Raw genomic sequence first — 22,764 nt, 5'->3', positions numbered from 1 at the left:
ACCTTTAACCAGACTGCTGAGATGTACCCCAGTGCATTTGGCTTCATAACCAATGTTGCAGTCTTGACTGGGAAAGCTTCTAACGGTTTTCCCATCCAAAAAAAGAATTTTGATACATTATTTTGACCAAAAAAATAAAAAGACTACAGCAGACCCGTGCAGGCAAAGACAAGCTAATACATGTTTTCTTGGCACAGTGATTCACGGATTACTAGTTTTTACATTTACATTAAGTTGAGCAACCATTTAGTCAACTTGCGGTTGTTGCAACAACTGAAAATTAAATCTGCGGAGGTATTGTTGAGCAGAATTCTTTGAAGCTGGGAAAACTCAGGACTCTGCTTAGAAAAGGATCCAGAAAAAATTGTGCGTGAAAGCCCATTTCACATTTTTAAACTAGTACATTTTACTATGTATATATATATGTTGTTTGCATATGAGATTGATAGATTTATATCTGAAGCTATTCTAACGAGTATGTTTTTTAAACTGACACATAAATTGGGCCTGCTGAAGTTGATTCAGTTCTTAGCAGAGGGTTGGAAACCCCCTCTTTCTTGTTGAATTCTGGAAAATTACCTGCCTAGCAACAGAAGTGATTGGCTGCTGTTTTTTCTTCTCAGGTTTGTTGACTGCAAAGAGTGTGGTCGGAAGATGCACCAGATTTGTGTATTACATTATGATATTATTTGGCCTTCAGGGTAAGATGTTTGTTAGTTTTTTACCCCTTGTACAGTAAGACCAGTGTAGTTTACGTCATTAAGACTTCCTGCCTTTGCTCTTTAATATGCAGTCACTGCCTTTTAAGAACTGAGTACAAAAGGACAAAGCATTTCTAAATAAAATACCTTTTTTTGGTGTTTGGGGTCTCATTTCAGTATATTCAGATGAAAATGTGCATGAAACCAATTTGTTCATATACTCAGATTTCTGTGGTTTCTTTCTAACTACTAAACAATGGAAGCTGGTTGGAGGTAAGTTTGTATACTACAGAACACAAATGCAGGTGTAACTGCTTGGTAGAATTAAACCAGCTTATAAAGGCTTTAAGTCCCTCAAAAATGGAGAGATACAAGCTGTTCAAATCCAGAGAAAAATATGTTGTACTCTGACATTTAAATTCTGGGTTCAAACATCGGGTTTAAGCTAGCCAATAATGGGTTTATGCTAAGTTTTTGGCAATTTTTTTTTCTCAATAGGTTTGTCTGTGATAATTGTCTGAAGAAAACTGGTAGAACACGCAAAGAAAACAAATTCAGTGCTAAAAGTGAGTTTGATATTTCTATTTTTATCTTCAACTTTCGTCTTCTCCTTGCCGCCCCTAATGGCTTTTTGACCGAGACTTTCTGTTGTCATGATAGACGATACAGGAACATTTGCAAAATGGGGAGTAGTGTAGCCCAAGGCTTTAGTAGCTGTCAGAATTATAATCAACGTTTTAAAGACCTGCTCTTTATGTGTTTGTGGTCAGTCTTAATGCTGCTTGAGGTATTTGGCATCTATGCCCTTATTTTTCTAAGATTCAAAAAAAAAAAAGAGGGGGAAACAGAACAGGAGAAACATAAGGCTGCATGCACTTTACTGGGTATATTTAGATATGTTTCCATGTAGTGTTGAAACTGTAGTAACTTACTGTCACCTCTGTGCCCTTCAAGTAACAGGCAGTAACAAGTTTTACTGCATTTCAGGTGTACTGTGATAGTGCCAAGTACTAATGTGTTTGAAGAGCTCTTCTTGCTTCTGGAGTGGACTGTGTATAGGAACTGTCCGCTGGAATAAGTAACCAACTGTACTATGTCTAGATTTTCTTGGGAGTAACCATTGTCATAATCTTGTTGAAATCTGCACTAAAGAGAGTGCCAAAAGCTGCCAGGTCAAGTTGTCTCAGTCTCCTTAGTAATCCTTATGGAGGTGTTCTTTGCCTGCATTTGATATCAGAGAACATAATTTGATAACTTTTACTTATACACGTTGCAGGGGCGAGGGGGGAGAGTAAGGGCTAGCGTTGGAAATGCAGTGTCAGTGGCATAGAGTGCAAAAATAAAGTGAGTGTAGAAACCAAGAGGGTGATTCAGACACTTGAACAGCTAGAACTTGCAGGTACACTTGATTCCTCCCTTGTTCTTTGGTCCTTGGAAATTCTGGGCATTACCTTGTCATACTGTGCCTTTGCAAGCCTGAATCTTCCAAATTGTAATAAAGGAGCGGGTTTGTGTTAAATGTAACTTCTTGCTAACTTCGTGTGTGGTTGATTGCATCGTAAGAGATTTGAAGGGGGATAATTTGGAGATGATAACGCTGTATGAGACATATTAGGTTACAGTAGTCAAAATGGTCTCTGGAGTAACCTGGTGCATGCAAGATAGTATTGTTAAAAAGATTAAAATTAGTCTCATTAAAGACAGATTAAAATTGTAAGAGAACATTAATAAAATGATGAAATAAAAATGTAGTTTTAGATAACCATTTTAAATAGATGTCTCTTCTATTATATGCTGCCTTTACAGCATATGTTGATGTAAATTGTCTTAAATAAGTATGCGATTCCTTGGATGTCTGCAGTTGTTCTGTGGCGTTGCTTAAAGTTTGAGTAACCAGTATTTAGTTTAAGGTAACCATTCTGTTCTTTGGGGATCTGGACAGGGAGATAATGGTGCTTTTTTCCTTTCCGTTGATCTCCTTTTCCTTCTCCTTTCCCTGCTGTTTGGCTATCTTGTTTTCTTTTTCCCATGATGATTTGAATCCTGCTGCTAGCTGTAATCCACTGGTGGGCTCAGCTCTTGAGATCAGTTTTCTTTCACAGTGCTCTAGTGGAAGCACAAGAACAGGGAAGGAAAACCTTGGTCTTACTACTGACCTAAAATCAAATACGAGCAATGAAAGTTTGAAACATTAACATGTTTCCTCTCCTCTCCCCCTCCCTCCCCATAAAAACCTTTACTTCCTGAATTGCCCTCAATATTTCTATGCTCTCTCAAGCATGCTGGCACAACTGCTAATAATCAAGGTAGCACATCCCTCAGCTGCGAGCTATTGCTTAGCTGTTATGGAAACATTCATATTCCTTATGTATATTAAGTAAAATTGGTTATCTTAACCACATTGCAAGTAAGTTGCATAAAGCTGACTGGCGGCATGCCAAATATAACCTATAAACCAGTGTACAGCTGGATTATGCTGTGAAATTCCTAACTTTTGAAGTATTTTTCTTACTAAGAAAATCTACAAATACTACTTAACCAGTAGCTAATGCAGAGATGTTCAAAGACAAAAGATACCCTGACAAATAAGTCACCCGAAGTAGTTTCCTGACAAAAAATCACAGTAAGCCAGAAGTCTGACTTTCTTCCTATCTGCCCGATTACTCATCCAGTAACAAATGTCTGGCCATTGCTACTGCAACAAAGCTGCTGTACTCAAGCGGCCTGAGAGCCTTCTATGTTGTTACTGGTTTGGGATGCCTTTTTTTCAAGTTTGCACTGCAGTTTTCATTGAGACCTGAGCTTTTATTGGAAGTACATATGTTAGAGGTGTCCAAGAACCAAAATCCAGTTGCTTTCTACAAGAATTTGCATGTCCTAATATATCAATATATGCGGCTTTTAGATCCTTTCCTTATGGTGCATGTAATCTTAATGCTGCCTATTTCTTTTATCTTCTTATCTGGTCTTGTTTTGTTTTGTTTTTCAAGTCTTAATGCATTGCAGCATAAGGAAGGAAGCAGATATCCTTTGGTTGCTTAGCATTGGAAAGATGATAAAATGAAAACACAACAAGACAGTAGAGTTAACTAAAATGGCTTTCTAAAAATGTACCGACTCATTAGCTGAAATGGAGCTGTTTCTTTTTTTTTTTCCCTGTTTGTCTTCGGAGAAATCAACTAAACTAAATTTCTTCAGAAAATATTTGTGAATTTTCTTTAAGATTCTTTGAATTTCCTTTAAAATCACCCCCCCTCTATTATATATGGAAAGCCCAATATATTGTATTGGGCGGGGAAACGCTGGAAAAGGCTGGTGTATTGGAATTGGTAAAGGGCATAGTGTATTTTTACTTTAACCTGCCTTTAAATTTAATTATTGGCTCCCGGGTAAATGATATTTAGACTGTGTTCTGCTGGTTATAACCACAGAATCTCACTGGACAAGGGGACAGACTACAAGATGTAAAACAAGATTGCCACGTTTGGCAATTTCTAAAAACTGATTGTGAAATATGTTAAGTATATAAATCCCTTAGAAAGTGAGATCTTCCTTTGATTATATGTGGCTTTTTTTCCCTCAGTATTGGAGCCTAAAATAATTTTTAGCGTAGATATTTCACTGCAGCGTTCTGTATGCAAGCTCAGTAGTAAGGAAGAAGAACCAACAGCCTTGTGTCAGTAGCCAAATAACTGAAAAATGAAGCAATGGAAAGCTGAAAAGTAAATGCATTTTAGTAAAACGAACATCTGTAGATTGCACCATGACTTTGGAAAAGATAGCAGATTGACCATAAAAATGAAGTAGAAATATAAGTTGGTAAAATAAGTACAGTAGGATAAGAGAAATAGTCATAAATCCTCAAGTGAAAACAGTGTGCTACTTCTGTTTTCTTAATTTAAACCAAAACCTTCATCTTAATTTCTGTAATTTGCTGTGGCTTTATATGAAAACCATCACATCCTGTAATACTCAAAAACAGCTATCCCCACAAAAGCTAATTGTGAACATAAAGACCGAGAGAGGGGATCTGGACAATATGTGGACGTGAACTTTTCCAGACCTCTATCGCTGTGCAATAACTATTTAAGCTTTATGTGCAGATTACTGTAACTGTTCAATCTAAAAGCTCTCTTGAAAAGAAAAGAAAAGAAAAAGCAATGAAATCTCCATTGAAGTCAAAAGGCTTTTCATTTCTGTTCATTTGCTTTGCTTTGCTTGAAAAGGTGTGGCATCGAGCCAGATCTATAAAGTGATGTAATCTCTGTCAAACAGCCAGATTAGTGTTTTTGTTAGGAGAAAACATTTGCAGTGTTCATAAAATAAGCCTGCAAATTTAAAAATGCTACGTAAAGCCGCCTTTGTTAGTTCACCTACTAAGTAATTTTCCCACTATAGTGGTTTTAGCTTCCATGTTAGGGTACGAACACTTAAAGCTTGGGTAAAAACCTGGATGGTTTTGCGTTTTAATTTGGCTGCATAAATGAAAACATCAAATTTTCATACGGAGGTGAAACAAAGGGAAAAAAGCCGACTTCTATACAGAGAAGCAAGCTGAAAGACCTTACCAGCATGGTAACACCCTGAACTTAACAGTGGTTTCTCCAGTATTAACGTTTCCGTTGTCATGTTCTCCCCCTTCATTTCTAGGGCTACAGACTACGCGCTTAGGAAACCATTTGGAAGATAGAGTAAACAAATTTTTGCGGCGACAGAATCATCCTGAAGCTGGAGAGGTCTTTGTCAGAGTAGTAGCAAGTTCAGATAAGACGGTAGAAGTTAAACCAGGAATGAAATCCAGGTTAGTTCTATTAATTACAATAAATGCGTTCTTGATTATTTTTTTTTATTTTGAAGTCTCCCTGCATAAATGTTGCAAAACTGTGCCAATTTGCACCTTAATCCCTTTGCGCATTTTTGAAACTTAGGCATGAGAAAGATTATGAAAGGTAAAAAAAGCAGTGTGCAGTAAATGAACTCAGAGGAGGGTGGCAATTGTATTTTGACTGTTTGCAGGGGGGGGTAGCGGGGACATCCTGGTTTTGGTTATAATACTATGATTTTGTATTACTAAATCTTGAGAGAGAGTCTGACCACATTTTGGTTAGCATTACAGAATTCATAGTTTAGTTTGGAACAGTTGCTGAGATTCTGTTCCTTGCTGTTCCTTCATTTTGTTGTGTTTTTATAAATACTTTAGCTTTCAGAAGTTACTTTTAATTTGCTTCATCATAAATGAAAAGCTTAAAAGGTTTATTCTATGAAATATTTTGGTTTTAATTCATAAAGACAGTGTTTACATGACAGCACTTCCTCGTAATGTATCAGGTTTTCCACTCTGCAACATATTTCAAGGCTTGCGGTTTCTGAGGATGCTCTTGTACTCAATGCTTGCCTGTTCAGTCGTATGTTAACTATATGGAAACTGTCTTTCCATGAGTTTTATAGTAACAGACGTTGCATTGACAGGACTCCCTGTTTTAATACAGCTCTGATCTGACCCTGTTTAACTTCTGCATAAATGTTTCTAATGAGTTAAAAATAAGGTTAAAAAGAATTTCCTCATTCTAGTAGGACACTGGTTTAATAATTGGCTTTTTGTGTTTTGTTTTGTTTTGTTTTTTCCCCCCTGTTCCTTCCTACCACCCTTTCCTTCAGATTTGTGGATTCTGGTGAGATGTCAGAATCTTTCCCTTACCGTACCAAAGCTCTGTTTGCGTTTGAGGAGATAGACGGAGTAGATGTGTGCTTCTTTGGCATGCACGTACAGGAGTATGGCTCGGATTGCCCCCCTCCAAATACAAGGTACTCTCATTTCTGTACCGGTGGTGCATGCACAGGGAACATCTTGCTACATTCACTGGACAATTACTCTCAAATACAGAAGATTGGGAGATATGTTTCAATTCTGCGGCACAAATAAGTCCTACTGTATGACTGCAGATGACTTTGAAGGGGAAAACAAATATCACAACAAAAATGTTAGGTTTTTGTATTCTGTATTTAATTTTGCCTCTCTATATATATTCTTGCTGTCTAAAAAAAATGGTACCTATCTTTTGCTTTTGAGAACCGTTTATACCATGTTAAGATGCTTAAATATGCATTAAAATAATGTCATCATTAATTTTTCTTTATTCAGTATGGCTGCATATGTATCTAGTATAAAAGTCAGTTCTCAGTAGACAAAACAGACATTCAGCCAAACATGATTTTCTGTCATTCTTCTCTCATTACTATAGGCGTGTGTACATATCGTATCTAGATAGTATTCATTTCTTCCGCCCCCGTTGTCTCCGAACTGCAGTTTATCATGAAATCCTCATTGGATATTTGGAGTACGTGAAGAAACTTGGGTAAGTGAGACCTTTGTAAGGAAAGAAATCTTTTTTCTTAGCATTTTTTTTTATCCAGGATGCCAAGTAGCTTTTTGCTTGGGATAGTGTCTCTTTCCTTCTGCCCTCTCCGAGATATGTGGAACGCATGCCTCTTCCGTAGTGGAGAGAGAAATTTGGATTTTATCACTAAGGTGGCTTTTCTGTTGTTAGGATTCTTAAACTGACAGCATATCATTCTTTTTATCAGAGGGTCACTTGATGTTTAAGCTTCGTTATTATATCCCAGACCTTTTCTCATATCTTGTGCAAATAGAGGTTATTGCCTCAGCATCTTTATTACAAAGAAAAAAGAAAAGAATAAGGGGGAAAAAAAAAAAGCCAGAGGTCTGAATTTATATCTCAGTTTGTCTGAGTTAATTTTAAGATGGTAGTCAAAATGGTTAAGATTTTTTTTTTCTTGTGTGTGAAACACCAGGTATGTGACAGGACACATCTGGGCCTGTCCCCCAAGTGAAGGAGATGACTATATTTTTCACTGCCATCCGCCTGATCAGAAAATACCCAAACCCAAACGTTTGCAAGAGTGGTATAAGAAGATGCTGGATAAGGCATTTGCTGAGAGAATCATTCATGACTACAAGGTTTGCTACTGTTTACTTCCTGAATTAATTTTTCTGGGCTTTTCATTTGAAGGTAGCTAATACTGTTTCATAACACATAAAACTGTGGTAGCGTTGGACAAGGGTTTTTATTCTCAGCTAGTGTCTTCATTTACTTAGATCTTCCGGAGGTTCTGCCTTTCAGACTGAAAATTCCTTAGGTTTGGTTTCCGCATTAAGAGAAGTGTGCAAGAGCCTGCCTTCGCATACTTGTCTTTCACTGCAATCTTCTAGGCAAGGAAGTATGTGGTTTGTTAAGGTTTATAGAAGTTGTTTGCTTCTGGTGATCCTGGAGGGTCAGGTGAAATACCAGACCCCACTAGTGTGAAATAAAAAAAAAAAAGTGTATAAAATGGCTTCTTCACTTGAAGAGAAAAAGGATGATTTTTGTAGTTGGAGCATATCACACATGTACCCAAGGAAATAAGTTAAAGATGCCAAAGATAGCATTTGCCACTCCTTACATGCTAAAATTTACAAGAATTTCTTAATGGTAGTGATAGTGCTGGAAAAAATTGATGTTTTGATTGCAAGTGACAGTTACTAAATGTGTGGAATAGAACAGTGTATAGCAAGCCTTGTCATCTGATCCAGCGTAGCAAAGAGCTAGAAAATCTGTGTGTCTCCTAATGAGGTGGTCTTGACATGAATCCGAAGAAGAAAATTGGCTAGTCTTGTATGTGCTTGTTAAACGCAATGCACTTAAAAAAAAACACCTCCAGAACAACTGTATGAAGTACCTGTTCCTTTTCAGAATGCCTGTTGCTCTCAGTGGTCCTGTGTCTTTCTGGCCGGGTGGTCCACAGAGCTTCAGCCGGCGGTCAGCGAAGGACACGGGCTGCGCACAGCCCCCCTACCACAACCAGACTTTAATATTCCTGTGTGTAATAGTTGGCCGGTGCATTCTGCGATTCTTCCTGGAGTTACCAGGCTTATTGCACATGTGATGCACAGCCCAGACATGCATTGAAGTGCTTACACGCTTTCAAATTTGTACGGGAAAGGGCTGGATGAGACACGCTTGCTGTCACTAAACAGTTCCTGCTCTTGTCCAGGAGCAGTGCAGGAAAAGCTAAGTGGTGTAGGCTTCATTTTTAATCGGTGTAGTTACCAGGGAGAGGTTTGTGTTTTCCAGGGGTATCTTACTCTCTCCCATCATGTCAGGAGCATGAACTGGTTGCATGATGGAGGTTCAGGAGAGCCTTGGCAGCTGTCTTTCTAAGATGAAACAGGGAGTGGGCTGTTATCAATATTGCCAGGCCAGTTCTTTGAGCTGCGCCCAGAAAAGGAGGCCTGCCAGGAGTGGGCCATGGGCTGTAAGTGAGGCACAGCTGTTCGGTGTAGCACTGGATCACGTCTCTGGTTCTCCTCTCTATCCTGAGTGGTCTTCATTTATTTATTCTTGGTATTGTGTGATACGCTCAACAGGACATCTTCAAACAAGCAACTGAGGACAGGCTGACAAGTGCCAAGGAGCTGCCTTACTTTGAAGGTGATTTCTGGCCCAATGTGCTGGAAGAAAGCATTAAGGAGTTGGAGCAGGAGGAGGAGGAAAGGAAAAAGGAAGAAAGCACTGCAGCTAGTGAAACAACAGAGGTGAGTTAACTTTATATGCTATATTTACTTCTGGCTCACAAAGCTGACAATTAATGCTTTAACAAATTAGAGAGTTCACATCCAGAAAACTAGAAAAGAAGGTCATTCACATCAGACATTAAATCAGGGTTCCCTTTAACTGCACTTCTGGTTTTCTTCTTGAAATAACAAGCCATCAGTATATTTGTTATCCTTTTTTTAACAGAATCAGAAGTCAGTTATGTCAGTTCAGCATCTCTGTTCTCAGAGAAATGTGTTAAGCTACTTTTGGATTGCATCATGACTGCTACATTTGCTTGCAGTCATTTGGCTGAGCTTCTGGTTCACACCTTTGCAAATCACCTTCAGTATTTGTATTTTGAAAGATGCTGTATTTTTCAAAGCTGAATTAAATTTTGCCTTTATTTAAGCAAAGGTACTTGTAGTCGTTTGCAACAGTACAGGGCTGAAATTTAAAAGTATTTATTGCAAGCTTTGCATTGGTGTGAAACATTGATCCTGATGGTGGTGTTCCTTCACCAGCATTCTCTCTTTGTATATTAAAAAAAACCAAACCAAAAAACTAACAAAAACCCCAAAACCCTCACAAAAAAACAAAAACAAAACCCCAACTTTCTCAGGGTCATGGCCAGAATTTATTATTCATTTTTATTTCTGTCTTGATTGTATCTGTATCCAAATGGTCTTAGCACTTTTATACTGTCCCTTTTACTTGTGATTTGCAGCAAGGTGTTTTGAAAATAGGAAAGTCTGAAGTCTAGCAGATTGAGGTGGAACCAAAAACTTTTAACTGGGGAGGGACTGCATTCAGCTTAGATGCCGTGACAATTTGCATACAGTGTGTATTACATGTGATTGATGTGGAGTGATAGACCTTCATCCATCAATTTCATTAGGTCAGAAAATCCCTTCTATTAAACCTTAGCAGCTCCTTCAAAGCTAATGTAGTTTGTTGCTATGTTTTTTTATGGAACCATAAAGTTAATAGTTTTCACCTTGTTCCTTCTGAATGTAACTTCTAATATTGAAATATTTCAACAAACAGCAGTATAAAAGTAACAGAAAGACAAGGCTTGGAGTTTAAGTTGCAGTCCTCTTCTGCTAACAGTATCACTTTCAATAAATCATAGCATGCCCTTCCAGTGAAAACGCCAGCGTAAACCTCTACATCTAAGAGGGGAGAAAAGGTGTTTTAAAAAGCCCAGAACAGCTAACTGTGAAAGTCGGTACAAGCTGTCTGCCTAAAGTGAGAAGATGCAGCCTTGGCTGTTAACATCCCTATGTTCCCACTTAATGCCCTTGATGTTGCTTGGGGTAGCGAGGGAACAAAATCTGCATCCAAGTTGCTGAAGGTGTCATCCAAGAATGCAACAAAAAATGTAACAGTGTGGTCTTTGCCACTTGGCTCAGGAAAAGGAGCGAAATTAAAAGCATGAGAACTTCTCCAGTGCAGTCACCTAAATTTGTGTCACTTTATGGAGGAAGCTGTGCCCAGCAATGGGGATCTCCACGTGTAGAAGCACTTGATGAATCTTTGCAATTTGCCTTGTATTGAGATGGTACGGAATGTGTCTATCTTTTCTTAAATTCTTAGTCCTAAACTTTGTGTATGTGGAGAGAGAGCTTCTTAAAAGTCAACGTGTGCTGGGATTATCGGTTAAAGAGAGTCTAAAGAGGTGGTAAGTGTTCAGAAGTTCTTGAAAAAGGTTCTGAAGGGACAAGGCTCACTGAGTAACCGTGCCGTTGGCATCTCTGGCAAACCTGGCTGACTGTGTTAAATGCTATCAAAATGAAGTAGTACAAAAACAATCTTACAGCTTCTTAAAACATGTTGGAATAGCTTTGTACAATTGACCAAATATAAACTTGTTAAAGGTGGAGTAGAAAGAAAACTTAGAATTGTACTGTCAGCTAAGTTTCAATGTATTCTTCCTTTTGGTGTTTAAATTTTAAAATCTACATTGATGCTCTGGAAGGCATGGGCAAAGGAGGGCGTGCCCTAATTCCAGCGGGGGGTAGAAAATTTTGGGGAAAAGAAGTCAAGATGGGAACATACAATAGCTCATTTCTGAATACCTCCACATCACTTAGGGCTCTGTCTGGTTTCCCATAAAATAGTATAATTTCAATTTCCAAACAGGTTTGGTCAAAAAGTCAATAAAATTAGTTGCAGAAAACCCAAGATTGGACAGGGAATTTCTGCCTAAGCCTAATTAATGGAACGGAAGGATGGCAACAGTCTATATATAGAATTGCTTGCTTCAGTTGGAATATTTTTTTCTTTGAATAAATATGCTTGTAGATAAACCCTGTGTTTGCTTGTAGATAGTGTTCATGAAACTTTCTTGTGTGTGTGTATATATACATCAGAGTATTTCAGTAGCTTATTTTTAATATTATGATAACCAACATTCTAGCAGTTAGGAGATTTTTACTGAGTGGCAAGCTCCCTGCTGAGGGCTTGGAGTTTTATTTTTCAAGGACTTGAGAAGTCTAAAAGTTATTTTTGTTTTCACAGGTCATCTAAATAGCATCATCTGCTATTTTCTACTCTCTTTACTTACATCTAGTATTCAGTATATGGTCACTGTAGTCTGTTGTTGTAACTTAGACACAAGTGAAAGTTTTGGGGATTTTTTTGGAGTTGCATATGCAGCAGTAAGTCTTCAGGATTGAGAATAATGTATTTTGCTAGTTTCAAATCCTGCATGTTCTTATTTGTGTACTAGCCCTAAATTTGTTCAATAAAAACAAACAAAAAAATTAGTTCAAAGCTCAAGCAAGTGTGTGAAAACCCCGAATGCACAACAAAGCAAAAGACTGCACTTCTGGAATTTTTTTAAGTCCATTTTATTTGTAACTCATTTTATCATCGAATATCTGTAAGATCTTGTAAAGCAAGTAGTGGAAGCTGAGGTACAGTGTTTGAGAAGGCAAAAAATTAAGTGTAAGATACGAATTATTTAATGTATGTGCATACTTTAAAAATCTATTTTTAAACAGCGTTTGAATTGGTTTGCCTGCCAGTTTGGCTTTTGATTTTTCCTGGAAGATAGGATATATTTAACACAGTATGGCTGATTTGCAGGCATTGGAACAAAGTTCTATTATTGACAGCAGAAGTGTTTCACTTTCAGCTGCAGTGAATGGGAGAGAGCTCTATAAAGTGTAACATCTTTCCTATGCATTTATTGCAGGGAAGCCAGGGCGACAGCAAAAACGCCAAGAAAAAGAACAACAAAAAAACCAACAAGAATAAGAGTAGCATCAGCAGAGCTAACAAGAAGAAACCCAGCATGCCAAATGTGTCCAATGATCTGTCTCAGAAGCTGTATGCCACTATGGAGAAGCATAAAGAGGTACTGTCAAAATTCGCTGCGTAAAGAGAAGATTTTATTCCTGTAAATCCAGGCATGATGATAGTCAGAACTGAAAAATCGGGAGGAGTAAACCTTGTGATTGCGCTAGAACTTTTTCTGTTGTGTAACAAAATATTGGAAGAGATTAGCCTAAACTAAGTTAATTAAATAACATTTGTAGCACACCATTACTGCAACAGAACATGAGCTTTTTCCTGCAAGATTATCTAACCTCATCAATTTTTATTTCTCCACCCCACCCCCACCCCCATTTATCTGCAGGTCTTTTTTGTGATTCATTTACATGCTGGGCCTGTAATTAACACTCTGCCTCCCATTGTGGACCCTGATCCATTACTTAGCTGTGATTTGATGGATGGGCGAGATGCCTTCCTCACCTTAGCCAGAGATAAGCACTGGGAGTTCTCCTCACTACGCCGATCCAAGTGGTCCACGCTCTGCATGCTGGTAGAACTACATACTCAAGGGCAGGATCGCTTTGTCTATACGTGCAATGAGTGCAAACATCATGTGGAAACAAGGTGGCATTGCACTGTCTGTGAGGTAGGTGTATATCACCAGAGACTTCTGCTCTCTTTTGCCCTACAGCCAAAGCTTGATTTTTTTTTTTTGGGGGGGGGGGGGGGGGGTATTGCCCAAAGTTCCTCCAAATTAAGCCTATCCTGATAAAAGGGCTGCTACGCCTTAAGGGAAGGTGACTACCATAGTGGGGTACCTCTTCTTCTAGAACAAGTGCCTTTAGTTTCTTGACATGGAGAACGCCAGTACTCAGGAACGGCTATTGCTGCGTCATTTATTCTGCTATGGCTCCTCTGCATAGACAAGTCTTTAACTTAATTTTAAAGAACTTTAGGACTGGGTGGTAGGGTTTGACCGTGTCAGACTAGTCCGAATCTGCAGGGCACTAGCTCATCCACATTAAATGGATGTCTACAAGAGACATTAGCGTACCTTCCTGCAAGGTAGTTTTCGTTCCGCTTTGTACATGGTACTTCGTGTTGCGAGGAGCGCAGCCGGGCGTGTGTCCAGGCTGCTGCCAAGCTGGGTGGGGAGCCTGCCGCAGCTCTTCATCATTATCTCTTCAGCCCAGTGTTCGAGGTTGCCTGCCCTTCAGATCAGCCCAAATAATTGCTTCCTAACCTGGCTCAATGCTTTTAATGACTAGTCCTTTTACAGCATAGATCACTTCCACTGAACTATGTTAGAGAGCAATTATGCATGGAGTTACACGGGTGGACTTGAGGAGAAGGTAGCCTCTACAGGGCTTGTGATGACCTCTGGCTGTAGCTGAACAAAAAAAATTTTTGAGTAAGTGCAGCCTAGTTTTTACACTGCAAGTTATTGCCAGGTTTGTGGTGGAAGAGTCTTAATTAATCCCTCTGAGGAAAACATTGAACAGGGCTTCTTGAGGCAAGACTGCAGGAAATGGATCATACACACTAGGGGAATTAAGTGGTGGAAGGAGGTATGGCCTTTAGGTTTCTTCTGGGTACTTCTGTATCAGGGAGCGCCCTTCCTTCGGAAAAAAAAGGACAGGGCAGTGAAAATGTAGGTGTTTGAGCAGGTTTTCAGATCAGTGTCTGTCTTAGCATGAAACTTGCACTTGATTTGAGAGTCGTTTTAGAGATTTAAAAAAAAGAAATTTCAGGGTAGTAATTATTAGTCAGTAATTACACTAAGAATAGCTAAATGGAGAGCCAAACCGTATTTTTTAGGCAGTGACAGTAGGTTTGTCTGACTAGTTGGAGGTTTTGGCCCTCCTTATGTAGGTACCCCAGTAGACATCACAGAAAAGTAAACAGTTCCTGTCATCAAAAGGGAAAAACAAAACAAAAAAACCAAAATCCTGCCAAGACTTTTTCATGTAATAAAATGAAGACACAATTACAGCCCCTATTGGCGTTGTTACCCACCGTAGCCAAGGCTTGTGATTGCACACTCGCTTTGCTGAGGCAGCTGACGTGGCCTCTGCCCTCAGCTGCCCAGCACTCCCTGCCCCAAAGGTCCACTCCCACTGTCGTCGTGACTCCGTAGGCTACGCAGCCGCTTCTCTACCTCGGTGTAGCAAGTGTAAATCGAAACGGGCAGTTGTTCACAGCGCATGGCTGTTGTCCTGCTTTTGTTCTGCTGTGTGTTTGTACCCGCTGAAACCCAAAGTGTGCTTCCACACCAGGCTCACGTTGCTCACCTAGCACCGCTCTTACTGTTCTGCTCTTTTGCTGGTATAGTTAGTGCTCTGTAGACAACTGAACTCTGGGTTTTTGTTGCTTTCAGGACTACGATCTCTGCATTAACTGCTACAACACTAAGAGCCATGACCACAAGATGGTTAAGTGGGGCCTGGGTCTGGATGATGAGAGCAACAGCCAAGGAGAGCAACAGTCAAAGAGCCCCCAGGAGTCGCGACGACTGAGCATCCAGCGCTGCATTCAGTCCCTTGTCCATGCCTGTCAGTGCCGCAATGCAAACTGCTCATTGCCATCCTGCCAGAAGATGAAACGGGTTGTCCAGCACACCAAGGGCTGCAAGCGCAAGACCAACGGTGGCTGTCCAGTGTGCAAACAGCTCATAGCTCTTTGCTGCTACCATGCCAAACACTGCCAAGAGAACAAATGCCCTGTGCCATTCTGTCTCAATATCAAACACAAACTTCGACAGCAGCAGATCCAGCATCGCCTGCAGCAGGCTCAGCTCATGCGCAGAAGGATGGCTACCATGAACACCCGAAACGTGCCTCAGCAAAGTTTGCCTTCTCCTACCTCAGCAACGCCTGGTACCCCTACACAGCAGCCAAGTACACCGCAAACACCACAGCCTGCTCCCCAGCCCCAGCCTTCCCCTGTAAGTATGTCACCGGCCGGCTTTCCCAGTGTGTCGAGAACTCAGCCCCCTACTACTGTTTCAACAGGAAAACCTGCAAACCCGGTTTCTGCACCTCCACCTCCGGCTCAGCCTCCGCCGGCCGCAGTGGAAGCGGCTCGGCAGATTGAGAGAGAAGCTGCCCAGCAGCAGCAGCAGCTCTACAGGGTCAACAACATTAACAATGGTTTGCCTCCTGGTCGCCCAGGACTAGTAAACCCGACGGTGGGTTCAGTGAACCAGATGCAGCAAGTCAGCATGAATGTACCCCGGCCCAACCCTGTAAGCGGTCCAGTGATGTCCAACATGCAGCCTGGACAGTGGCAGTCACCTCCAATGCCGCAGCAGCAACCGATGCAGCCGGGAATGGCCAGACCGGTTATGCCAATGGCGACGCCACAAGCAGTGGCTGGGCCAAGGATGCCGGGCGTGCAGCAGCCGCCACGGAGCATCCCCCCGAATGCACTTCAGGACTTACTGAGGACCTTGAAATCACCCAGTTCTCCGCAGCAGCAACAGCAGGTTCTTAATATCCTTAAATCCAACCCTCAGCTTATGGCAGCTTTTATAAAGCAAAGAACAGCCAAATACGTGGCTAACCAGCCTGGGATGCAGCCGCAAGCAGGCATACAGCCCCAGCCTGGGATGCAGCAGCCGCAGACCGGCATGCAACAGCCAGGCATGCATGCTCAAGCAGGATTGCAGAACATGAACGCGATGCAAGCGGGAGTGCAGAGACCGAGCGTTCCTCCCCAGCAGCAAGGGATAGGAGCTATGAATCCCCAGGGACAAGCGATAAACATTATGAACCCCGGCCACAACCCCAGCATGGCAAACATGAGTCCGCAGTACAGAGAAATACTGAGGCGGCAATTACTGCAGCAGCAACAGCAGCAGCAGCAAGGAGGGGCTGGCATGGCAGGAGGGATGGCAGGACACAACCAGTTCCAGCAGCCTCAAGGACCAGGAGGTTACCCTCAAGCCATGCAGCAGCAGCGGATGCAGCAGCATATATCGATACAGGGGGGGTCCATGGGACAGATGGCTCAGATGGGACAGCTGAACCAGATGGGCCAGCCCGGCATGGGGGCAGACGGCACTCCCAACATCCAGCAAGCACTGCAGCAGCGGATCCTGCAACAGCAGCAGATGAAACAGCAGATAGGGTCCCCCGGCCAGCCTAACCCCATGAGCCCACAGCAGCACATGCTCTCAGGACAACCGCAGGCATCTCATCTCCCTGGCCAGCAGATCGCCACCTCCCTCAGCAACCAGGTGCGGTCCCCAGCACCCGTTCAGTCTCCCCGTCCCCAGTCCCAGCCACCACATTCCAGCCCGTCACCCAGGATACAGCCCCAACCGTCACCTCACCACGTCTCTCCCCAGACTGGTTCCCCCCACCCAGGACTCGCAGTTACTATGGCTAGCTCCATGGATCAGGGACACTTGGGCAACCCAGAACAGAGTGCAATGCTTCCACAACTAAACACCCCGAACAGGAGTGCGTTGTCTAACGAATTGTCTCTGGTTGGTGACACCACCGGGGACACATTAGAAAAATTTGTGGAGGGTTTGTAGCATTATGGGAGCATCACTTTTTTTTTTTCCTTTCGTGTTCTTGGACATTTTGTACTGAAAAATTCAGACATCTGGGTTGTTTTGAATCCTAGATGGAACTGCTGCTTCCTACACATGGAAGAACGAATTGCTGTTTAAAAAAAAAAAAAAAAAACCAATACAAAGAATATATTTTTTTGTTAAAGCCAGGCGGTTAAAATATCTGGTCTCTTTTGTGGGTTTTTTTGGTTTTTATTTTTTTGTTGCTGTTGACTCATACCTTTTTTTTAACGGGGGAAAACAAGTTCATTATATTCATATTTTTTATTTGTATTTTCAAGACTTTAAACATTTGCGTTTAAAAGAAGAAAAAATAATATTCAGAAACTGTTTCCTGAAATAATGCAACATTATAATGTATCCCGGTAACTTTGACACGTTGCGGGAAGATTTTTTTTCTATAGTGAACTCTGCAGGCGTTTGAAGTATTACCCCTGGAAAGATAGGAATTGACTCTTGCACACAAAACCACACATTGGCCAACGCCAAAATCCTTGTCTTGCAGATGTAGAAATTGTTGCTTTGTTTCTCTGATAAAACTGGTTTTAGATGAAAATAGGGATGATCACTCTTAGACCGTGCTGATTTGAATAGAGAAGAAGCATTCTTTTCTTTCTTTCTTCTGTGTGAAACTTGAAATGAGGAAAAGCAATTCTAGTGTAAATCATGCAAGCGCTATAATTACTATAAATAAGAAAATCCAAGAAGATTCAATCACTGTATAGAATGGTAAAAAAAAAAAACAAACTCATTTCTTACTTATAATATCATATTGTTAAATAAACTGTGTGCAACAGACAAAAAGGGTGGTCCTTCTTGAATTCATGTACATGGTATTAACACTTAGTGTTTGGGTTTTTTGTTATGAAAATGCTGTTTTCAACATTGTATTTGGACTATGCATGTCTTTTTTCCATTGTATATAAAGTATTGCTTAAAATTGATATAAATTACTGAAGTTTTTAACATGTATTCTGTTCTTTAAAATCCATGTAAGAATGTTTAAGGTTTTTATTTATTTATATATTTTTTGATCATGTTCTTTGTAAGACATGGCTATGAATATTCACTCATTACACAGAGCAGCCAGAGGCATCGATAGGAGTGGCACGATACATGGCGTATTGTAGGTAGCATGTCTGTTTTACAACACCCTTTAGCGATTGTTTCCTTTTCGGGGAGGGAGAGGAGAGGGGAATGGTTCCCGTACATGGAATATTTGCAGGTGTTCATCCATAAGGGTTAACTGGAATAAATTATTAATAGCCGTTGCTTTTTAAAAACTGCATTAATTTAGGGAAGGATCACCAATGAAAGGAAAATAGAGAGTATTGAGTTAATTCTAGGCTAATTTATTTAGTCTACAGTAAAATATGAACCTATTGACTTTAACACTATTTTTCTGCTGTTAACTCTGAGTCTAGATTTGAGGGTTTTCTGTGGAATAAAAAATAACAAATCATGTACATGTTCCCTTTAATATCCTGTCACCATGCCCTCATGTTCCTGGGATACTTGCCCCTCCTCCCCCCAGCCAATTACTTTCGTGGAGTTAAAAAGTCCGGGGAAACTTTCCCAGCGTAGGTGTGAGCTAAAACCGCGACTAGCCTAAAATGCCATCACTCAGACCTCGAGGCTTCTCGATTAACGTGCGACTGGCATGGGATTTGCAGCAAACCCAGCGAGGTATCCTGCCCGGCAGCTGCCGCCGCTCCAGCGGGGAGCACCGGGCACGCTCGGCTTTTCACATTCAGTTAGCGCTTCCTCCAGCCTTAACCTTTTTATCGGAACGATGTTGGGGGAGGACGGGGGGAGAAGAGCAAACGATTTATCTCAACTTTTATCCCCGTACTGTGAAAATAGTAGCGCGCCGCGGCACTACTTCATTCTTTTTAACTGTAGAGGGTCTCTGCTTAAACTTTTCTTGCAAACTTTTAACTATTGTATCTTTTTCACCACCATTGGATTCATCTGCCCACGCAACTGTCTTCAGCAATTCAAGATGTCAGAATTTGGGGCTGGGGTGAGGTCAGCGAACACTAACCCAAAGCTTGTCCAAAAGCAATTGCTGTTTTAAAAAAAAAAAAAAAAAAAAAAAGGATGGAAAGCCCTGATGCTGTGTCTCATGCTGTGTACTTAAAAAGAGGAAAAATACTATATTTGTGATCAAAAAGAGGAAACTTGAAATGTGCTGGTGTTTCTAATAAAAGCTGGTAAAACTGCTTGGATTGAAGGATGGTTCCACTTGGCTGGTGCCCGCTAGGATCAGCGAAGCCTGACACCCAAGGTTGAGATAACTGCACTCAGTCTCGCTAATACCTTTAAGTAGCGTCCGTTCTGAAAACGTCGGCACCGCTTCCGGATTTGGATAAGCCGAGTCCTGTTTGGAGCACAGAGAGGTGGTGTGGCTCTTGGGCTGCGGCTCGCTCGGGTTCCCGCTCCTGGGGAAGAGTGGGGGAAAAATAAACCTGATGGGAAGCAAATGCTGGAATATTTTTAAGTACAACCTGAAGTATGTTGAGGGCACAGAGCAAGGGATAGATTTAGATCTGATAATCCCAGCTTGATGGAGCAATTCTTGTAGATAAGAGCAGGTATTTCACCAGGGAGAGAAGGGAAGGGCAAAGCTGAAGTCAAGCACGAGGAGGGGCTGGGCTTGGTCTACGGCCCCTACAGTCATGGGGGCTTTGCCCCGGTCTCCTTCGTTGATAGGAAATTCAGCGTCTCTGAAGGCTGGACGGGCATCTGCTTGTTCAGGTCCTTGTCTGTGTTTCGATGGGGGAGGTACTGGTGATAAGGAACAGCATCCTAGAAACACGAGAACTTGTAAGGCCAGAACGCACTGGAGGTTGGTGCAGGATCTTTATGACCGGAGGGGGTGGCTAAGACCTTCCCCTTACTGAATTCTGGAGGGGAAGACTGTTTAAATCTGAACATGGAGCTGCAACAACTTGGTTCTCTGCTCTTCTTTTCTTTGGCGCTCCGCTCTCTGCCGCTGGCTGTCCTGACTCTTCCCAACGCTGCTACCGCAGCAGGCTGTCGGCGCGTTTCTCCTTGCCGCAGACACTCCAGCTGAGGTTCACCTCGGTCGCTCATCGCTGTCCCACCAGGCCAGAGATCTGCCCACAGCACGTATGTAAGCGCTCCCTGCTCTGGTCTTCCACCTGGACGCTTTAGAGCGAAGGGGTGAGGGTCTGACCGCAGCAGTGGACTGAGGAAGAGGAGCCCCCCTGCCGGGGGTACAGCACTTAACAAAGAGTAACCCCGCTGGGGACAGCAACCCCGTCAGTCACTCTGTATGAAGCCAGCAGTGGTACACGTCCACAGCTGTAGCAGCGTAACGGTCCTTCAGGTCAGTGGCAGCGTACAGCAGTAAGTGAAGGCGGTTAATGGCTTACAAGGTGATCTGGGTGTGCACCAGGTCCTTCTTCCAAAGCGAATTACAGCCTGTGGTTTTCTCAGTGCAGTGAAGATCTAGCAGCCGCTGTAGGGAGCTGGTAGCTGGGGGAGCACGGCAGAGCACGCAGGTTGCTGCGCAGCGGCGCCGTGTCCTTCCCTGCGCTTCCTCTCCGTGGCCGGGAACTTAAAATGGGGAACGGGCTGATCTCTGCCACCCCCAGCGTGCTGCCAGGGCAGTGATTGAAGACAGTAGGTGCCAACCGCCGGATAATCGAAATGAGCCCGAAGCAGAGGGGAGGATCTGTACCAGAGCCCCTGCAGTCCCCAAGCTTCCTCTGCGGGAATGCGCTTCATGGCTAAACCGTCAAAGCGGACCCAAGGCAGGAGGGTGACGCAGCGCAAGGTGAGGGAGGAGGAGGAGGAGGACTCGGGCGTTTCACAGCAGGTACAAGAGCTCTGGTACGGTGTCATGGCAGAGCAACGCTCAGGAGCGCCGTGGGGTCAGCCGGAGGTAGCAATGAACGCAGCAGTAGGAGGGAAGCGTTTGAAACGGGCTCAGAAGTCATTTTGGTTTTGGCCGCAGCACAGGGAATCTCGAGGAGGGGCTGGGGTTGGTTCCAGGTGGAAATGCAGCCCGCGGAAGGGTGCCGGAGTGATGCAAAGACTCACGCTGGCTTTGTTGTACCTAATCCGTAACATCCAGCACCGCACAAACCCCACTGTGTGCAAGTGTTTCTTAGATGCAAACCTCCAAAGCAACAACGCGGATCGGCGTAGTCCCGAGGACAAGTTGCAAGCACAAGTCAATTGCACGCGTAGCTTTTCCAGCGAGCTCCCCTGAGCCTGGGAATCACAAAGCTCTGTTAGGTGGTCACGGTTCCCTCCTGAAGGCCCTCGTCTCCTCTGTCTGGAAGTGGTTAGCGCTCACCGAAATGAGACCTGCTCGATCTTTTATTTTTAGCTGTGGTGTTCGTTGAGGCCAGGCTCTGCTCTCACGCACGTTACAGATTTGGCTCTCAGCGGAGCGGTTTATTTCCTCCCTCACCCCGTCCAAAGCCTTTCTCTGATACCTCTGCCCTTTAGGTCTCGGTGATCTACGCTCACGGCAGCCCCAGGAGATGAGGAATTTCAGAGGAACGGGAAAAGGAGATGTTAAGCAATTTGCCCACAGTCGAGCAGGGGAGCCTGGCCAAGGTGCGGCACACGGGGGCTTCCTAAGGGCTGCTCCCAGCCCGGCGCAGCCTTTCCTCGGCCCTCAGCCGCCCTCCGTGGGGAACGGGGAGAGACATGGCGCGCCGAGCTCTGCCGGCTCCGATAGCCGAGCTCCTGCCACGACCTGTTGTGTGAAACGGGCTCCCTGCAGCAAACGCCGGGCCGGCAACTGTGAGGTACCCTCACGGGCGTGCACCGGGACAGGCGGGCAGGTTTGTGACCTGCGTCTGGCTTCCCGTCGCTAACAAGTCCTCGGGGCAGAAGAACCACGGACGGGATTTTAACCGCCCAGCTAGGAAAGGTTGGGAAGGGGCGCCCTGGGCCTGGCGTCCACAGTCACGTACAACCTCTGTCGCAAGATGGAGGAGAGCCCCGAAAACCCGCAGCAGAAAGGGCCCCCGCCACGGGCCAGGGCCTGCTCTGCCCATGCTGGAGCGGGGCGACCCGAGCTGAGCCCGGCGAGGAGGGACCCGGTGCGGCAGAGCCGCACGCCGCCGCCGCGGGAGGCGGTTTGCCCGGAGGAGCTCGGGCAGAGCGCCTCGTCCCGCAGCGCGAAACCCGCGCGGGGACCCCCCGCGCGCGCGGCAGCGGGTGAGCTGGCACCAAATGGCGGCTGCCGCCGGCGCCGTCTGCAGGAAGGGGAGCGTGGAAAGGCAGGAGAAGCCACCGCGCGGGCAGGAAAAGGCGGCGGCGGCGGCACGGGGCTGGCGTGCGGCGCTGCGGGAGGAGCCGGGGCTGCACCCCGCGCCACGAGGACGGGGCCGACGGGCGCGCCCCGGCGCGAGGCTTCGGGCTCTGCCGTCGGGCCCGGGGGCTGCAGCCGGGCTGCCGGGGCCGCGGGCGGGGGGGGGGGACGACAACCGGAGGGGGGGGGCCGGAGGAGGCCCCGCCGCGGGGGGGGGGGGGAGCGTCACGTGTGTGCGTGCGCGTCACGAGGCGGCCGCACGCGGGGCAGGCCCGCGCGCCCCCGTCCCCGCGCGCCCCGCCCCGTGACGCCATCGCC

General features: G+C 44.0%; 1 protein-coding gene across 5 annotated transcripts in view; it reads left to right on the top strand.

The window, feature by feature from the left end:
• CREBBP (CREB binding lysine acetyltransferase) overlaps positions 1-19,373 on the top strand; it is a 99,242-nt gene extending 79,869 nt beyond the window's left edge. For all 5 annotated transcript variants that reach the window (XM_076350782.1, XM_076350781.1, XM_076350780.1 and 2 more), the window contains 10 exons: positions 624-701; positions 1,200-1,267; positions 5,352-5,502; positions 6,360-6,506; positions 6,944-7,057; positions 7,515-7,680; positions 9,127-9,294; positions 12,492-12,653; positions 12,936-13,217; positions 14,949-19,373. In XM_076350782.1, the coding sequence (XP_076206897.1) occupies positions 624-701; positions 1,200-1,267; positions 5,352-5,502; positions 6,360-6,506; positions 6,944-7,057; positions 7,515-7,680; positions 9,127-9,294; positions 12,492-12,653; positions 12,936-13,217; positions 14,949-17,111 (3,499 nt within the window). In that variant the 3' untranslated portion in view covers positions 17,112-19,373. The remainder of the gene's footprint in view (positions 1-623; positions 702-1,199; positions 1,268-5,351; positions 5,503-6,359; positions 6,507-6,943; positions 7,058-7,514; positions 7,681-9,126; positions 9,295-12,491; positions 12,654-12,935; positions 13,218-14,948) is intronic.
• Positions 19,374-22,764: the final 3,391 nt, after the last annotated feature.

The sequence above is a fragment of the Aptenodytes patagonicus genome, chromosome 13, assembly GCF_965638725.1.
Source record: "Aptenodytes patagonicus chromosome 13, bAptPat1.pri.cur, whole genome shotgun sequence".
In the NCBI taxonomy this organism is placed as follows: Eukaryota; Metazoa; Chordata; class Aves; order Sphenisciformes; family Spheniscidae; genus Aptenodytes; species Aptenodytes patagonicus.
Note: the sequence above shows the minus strand (reverse complement) of the source record. Positions and strands in the feature narration are given on the sequence as shown.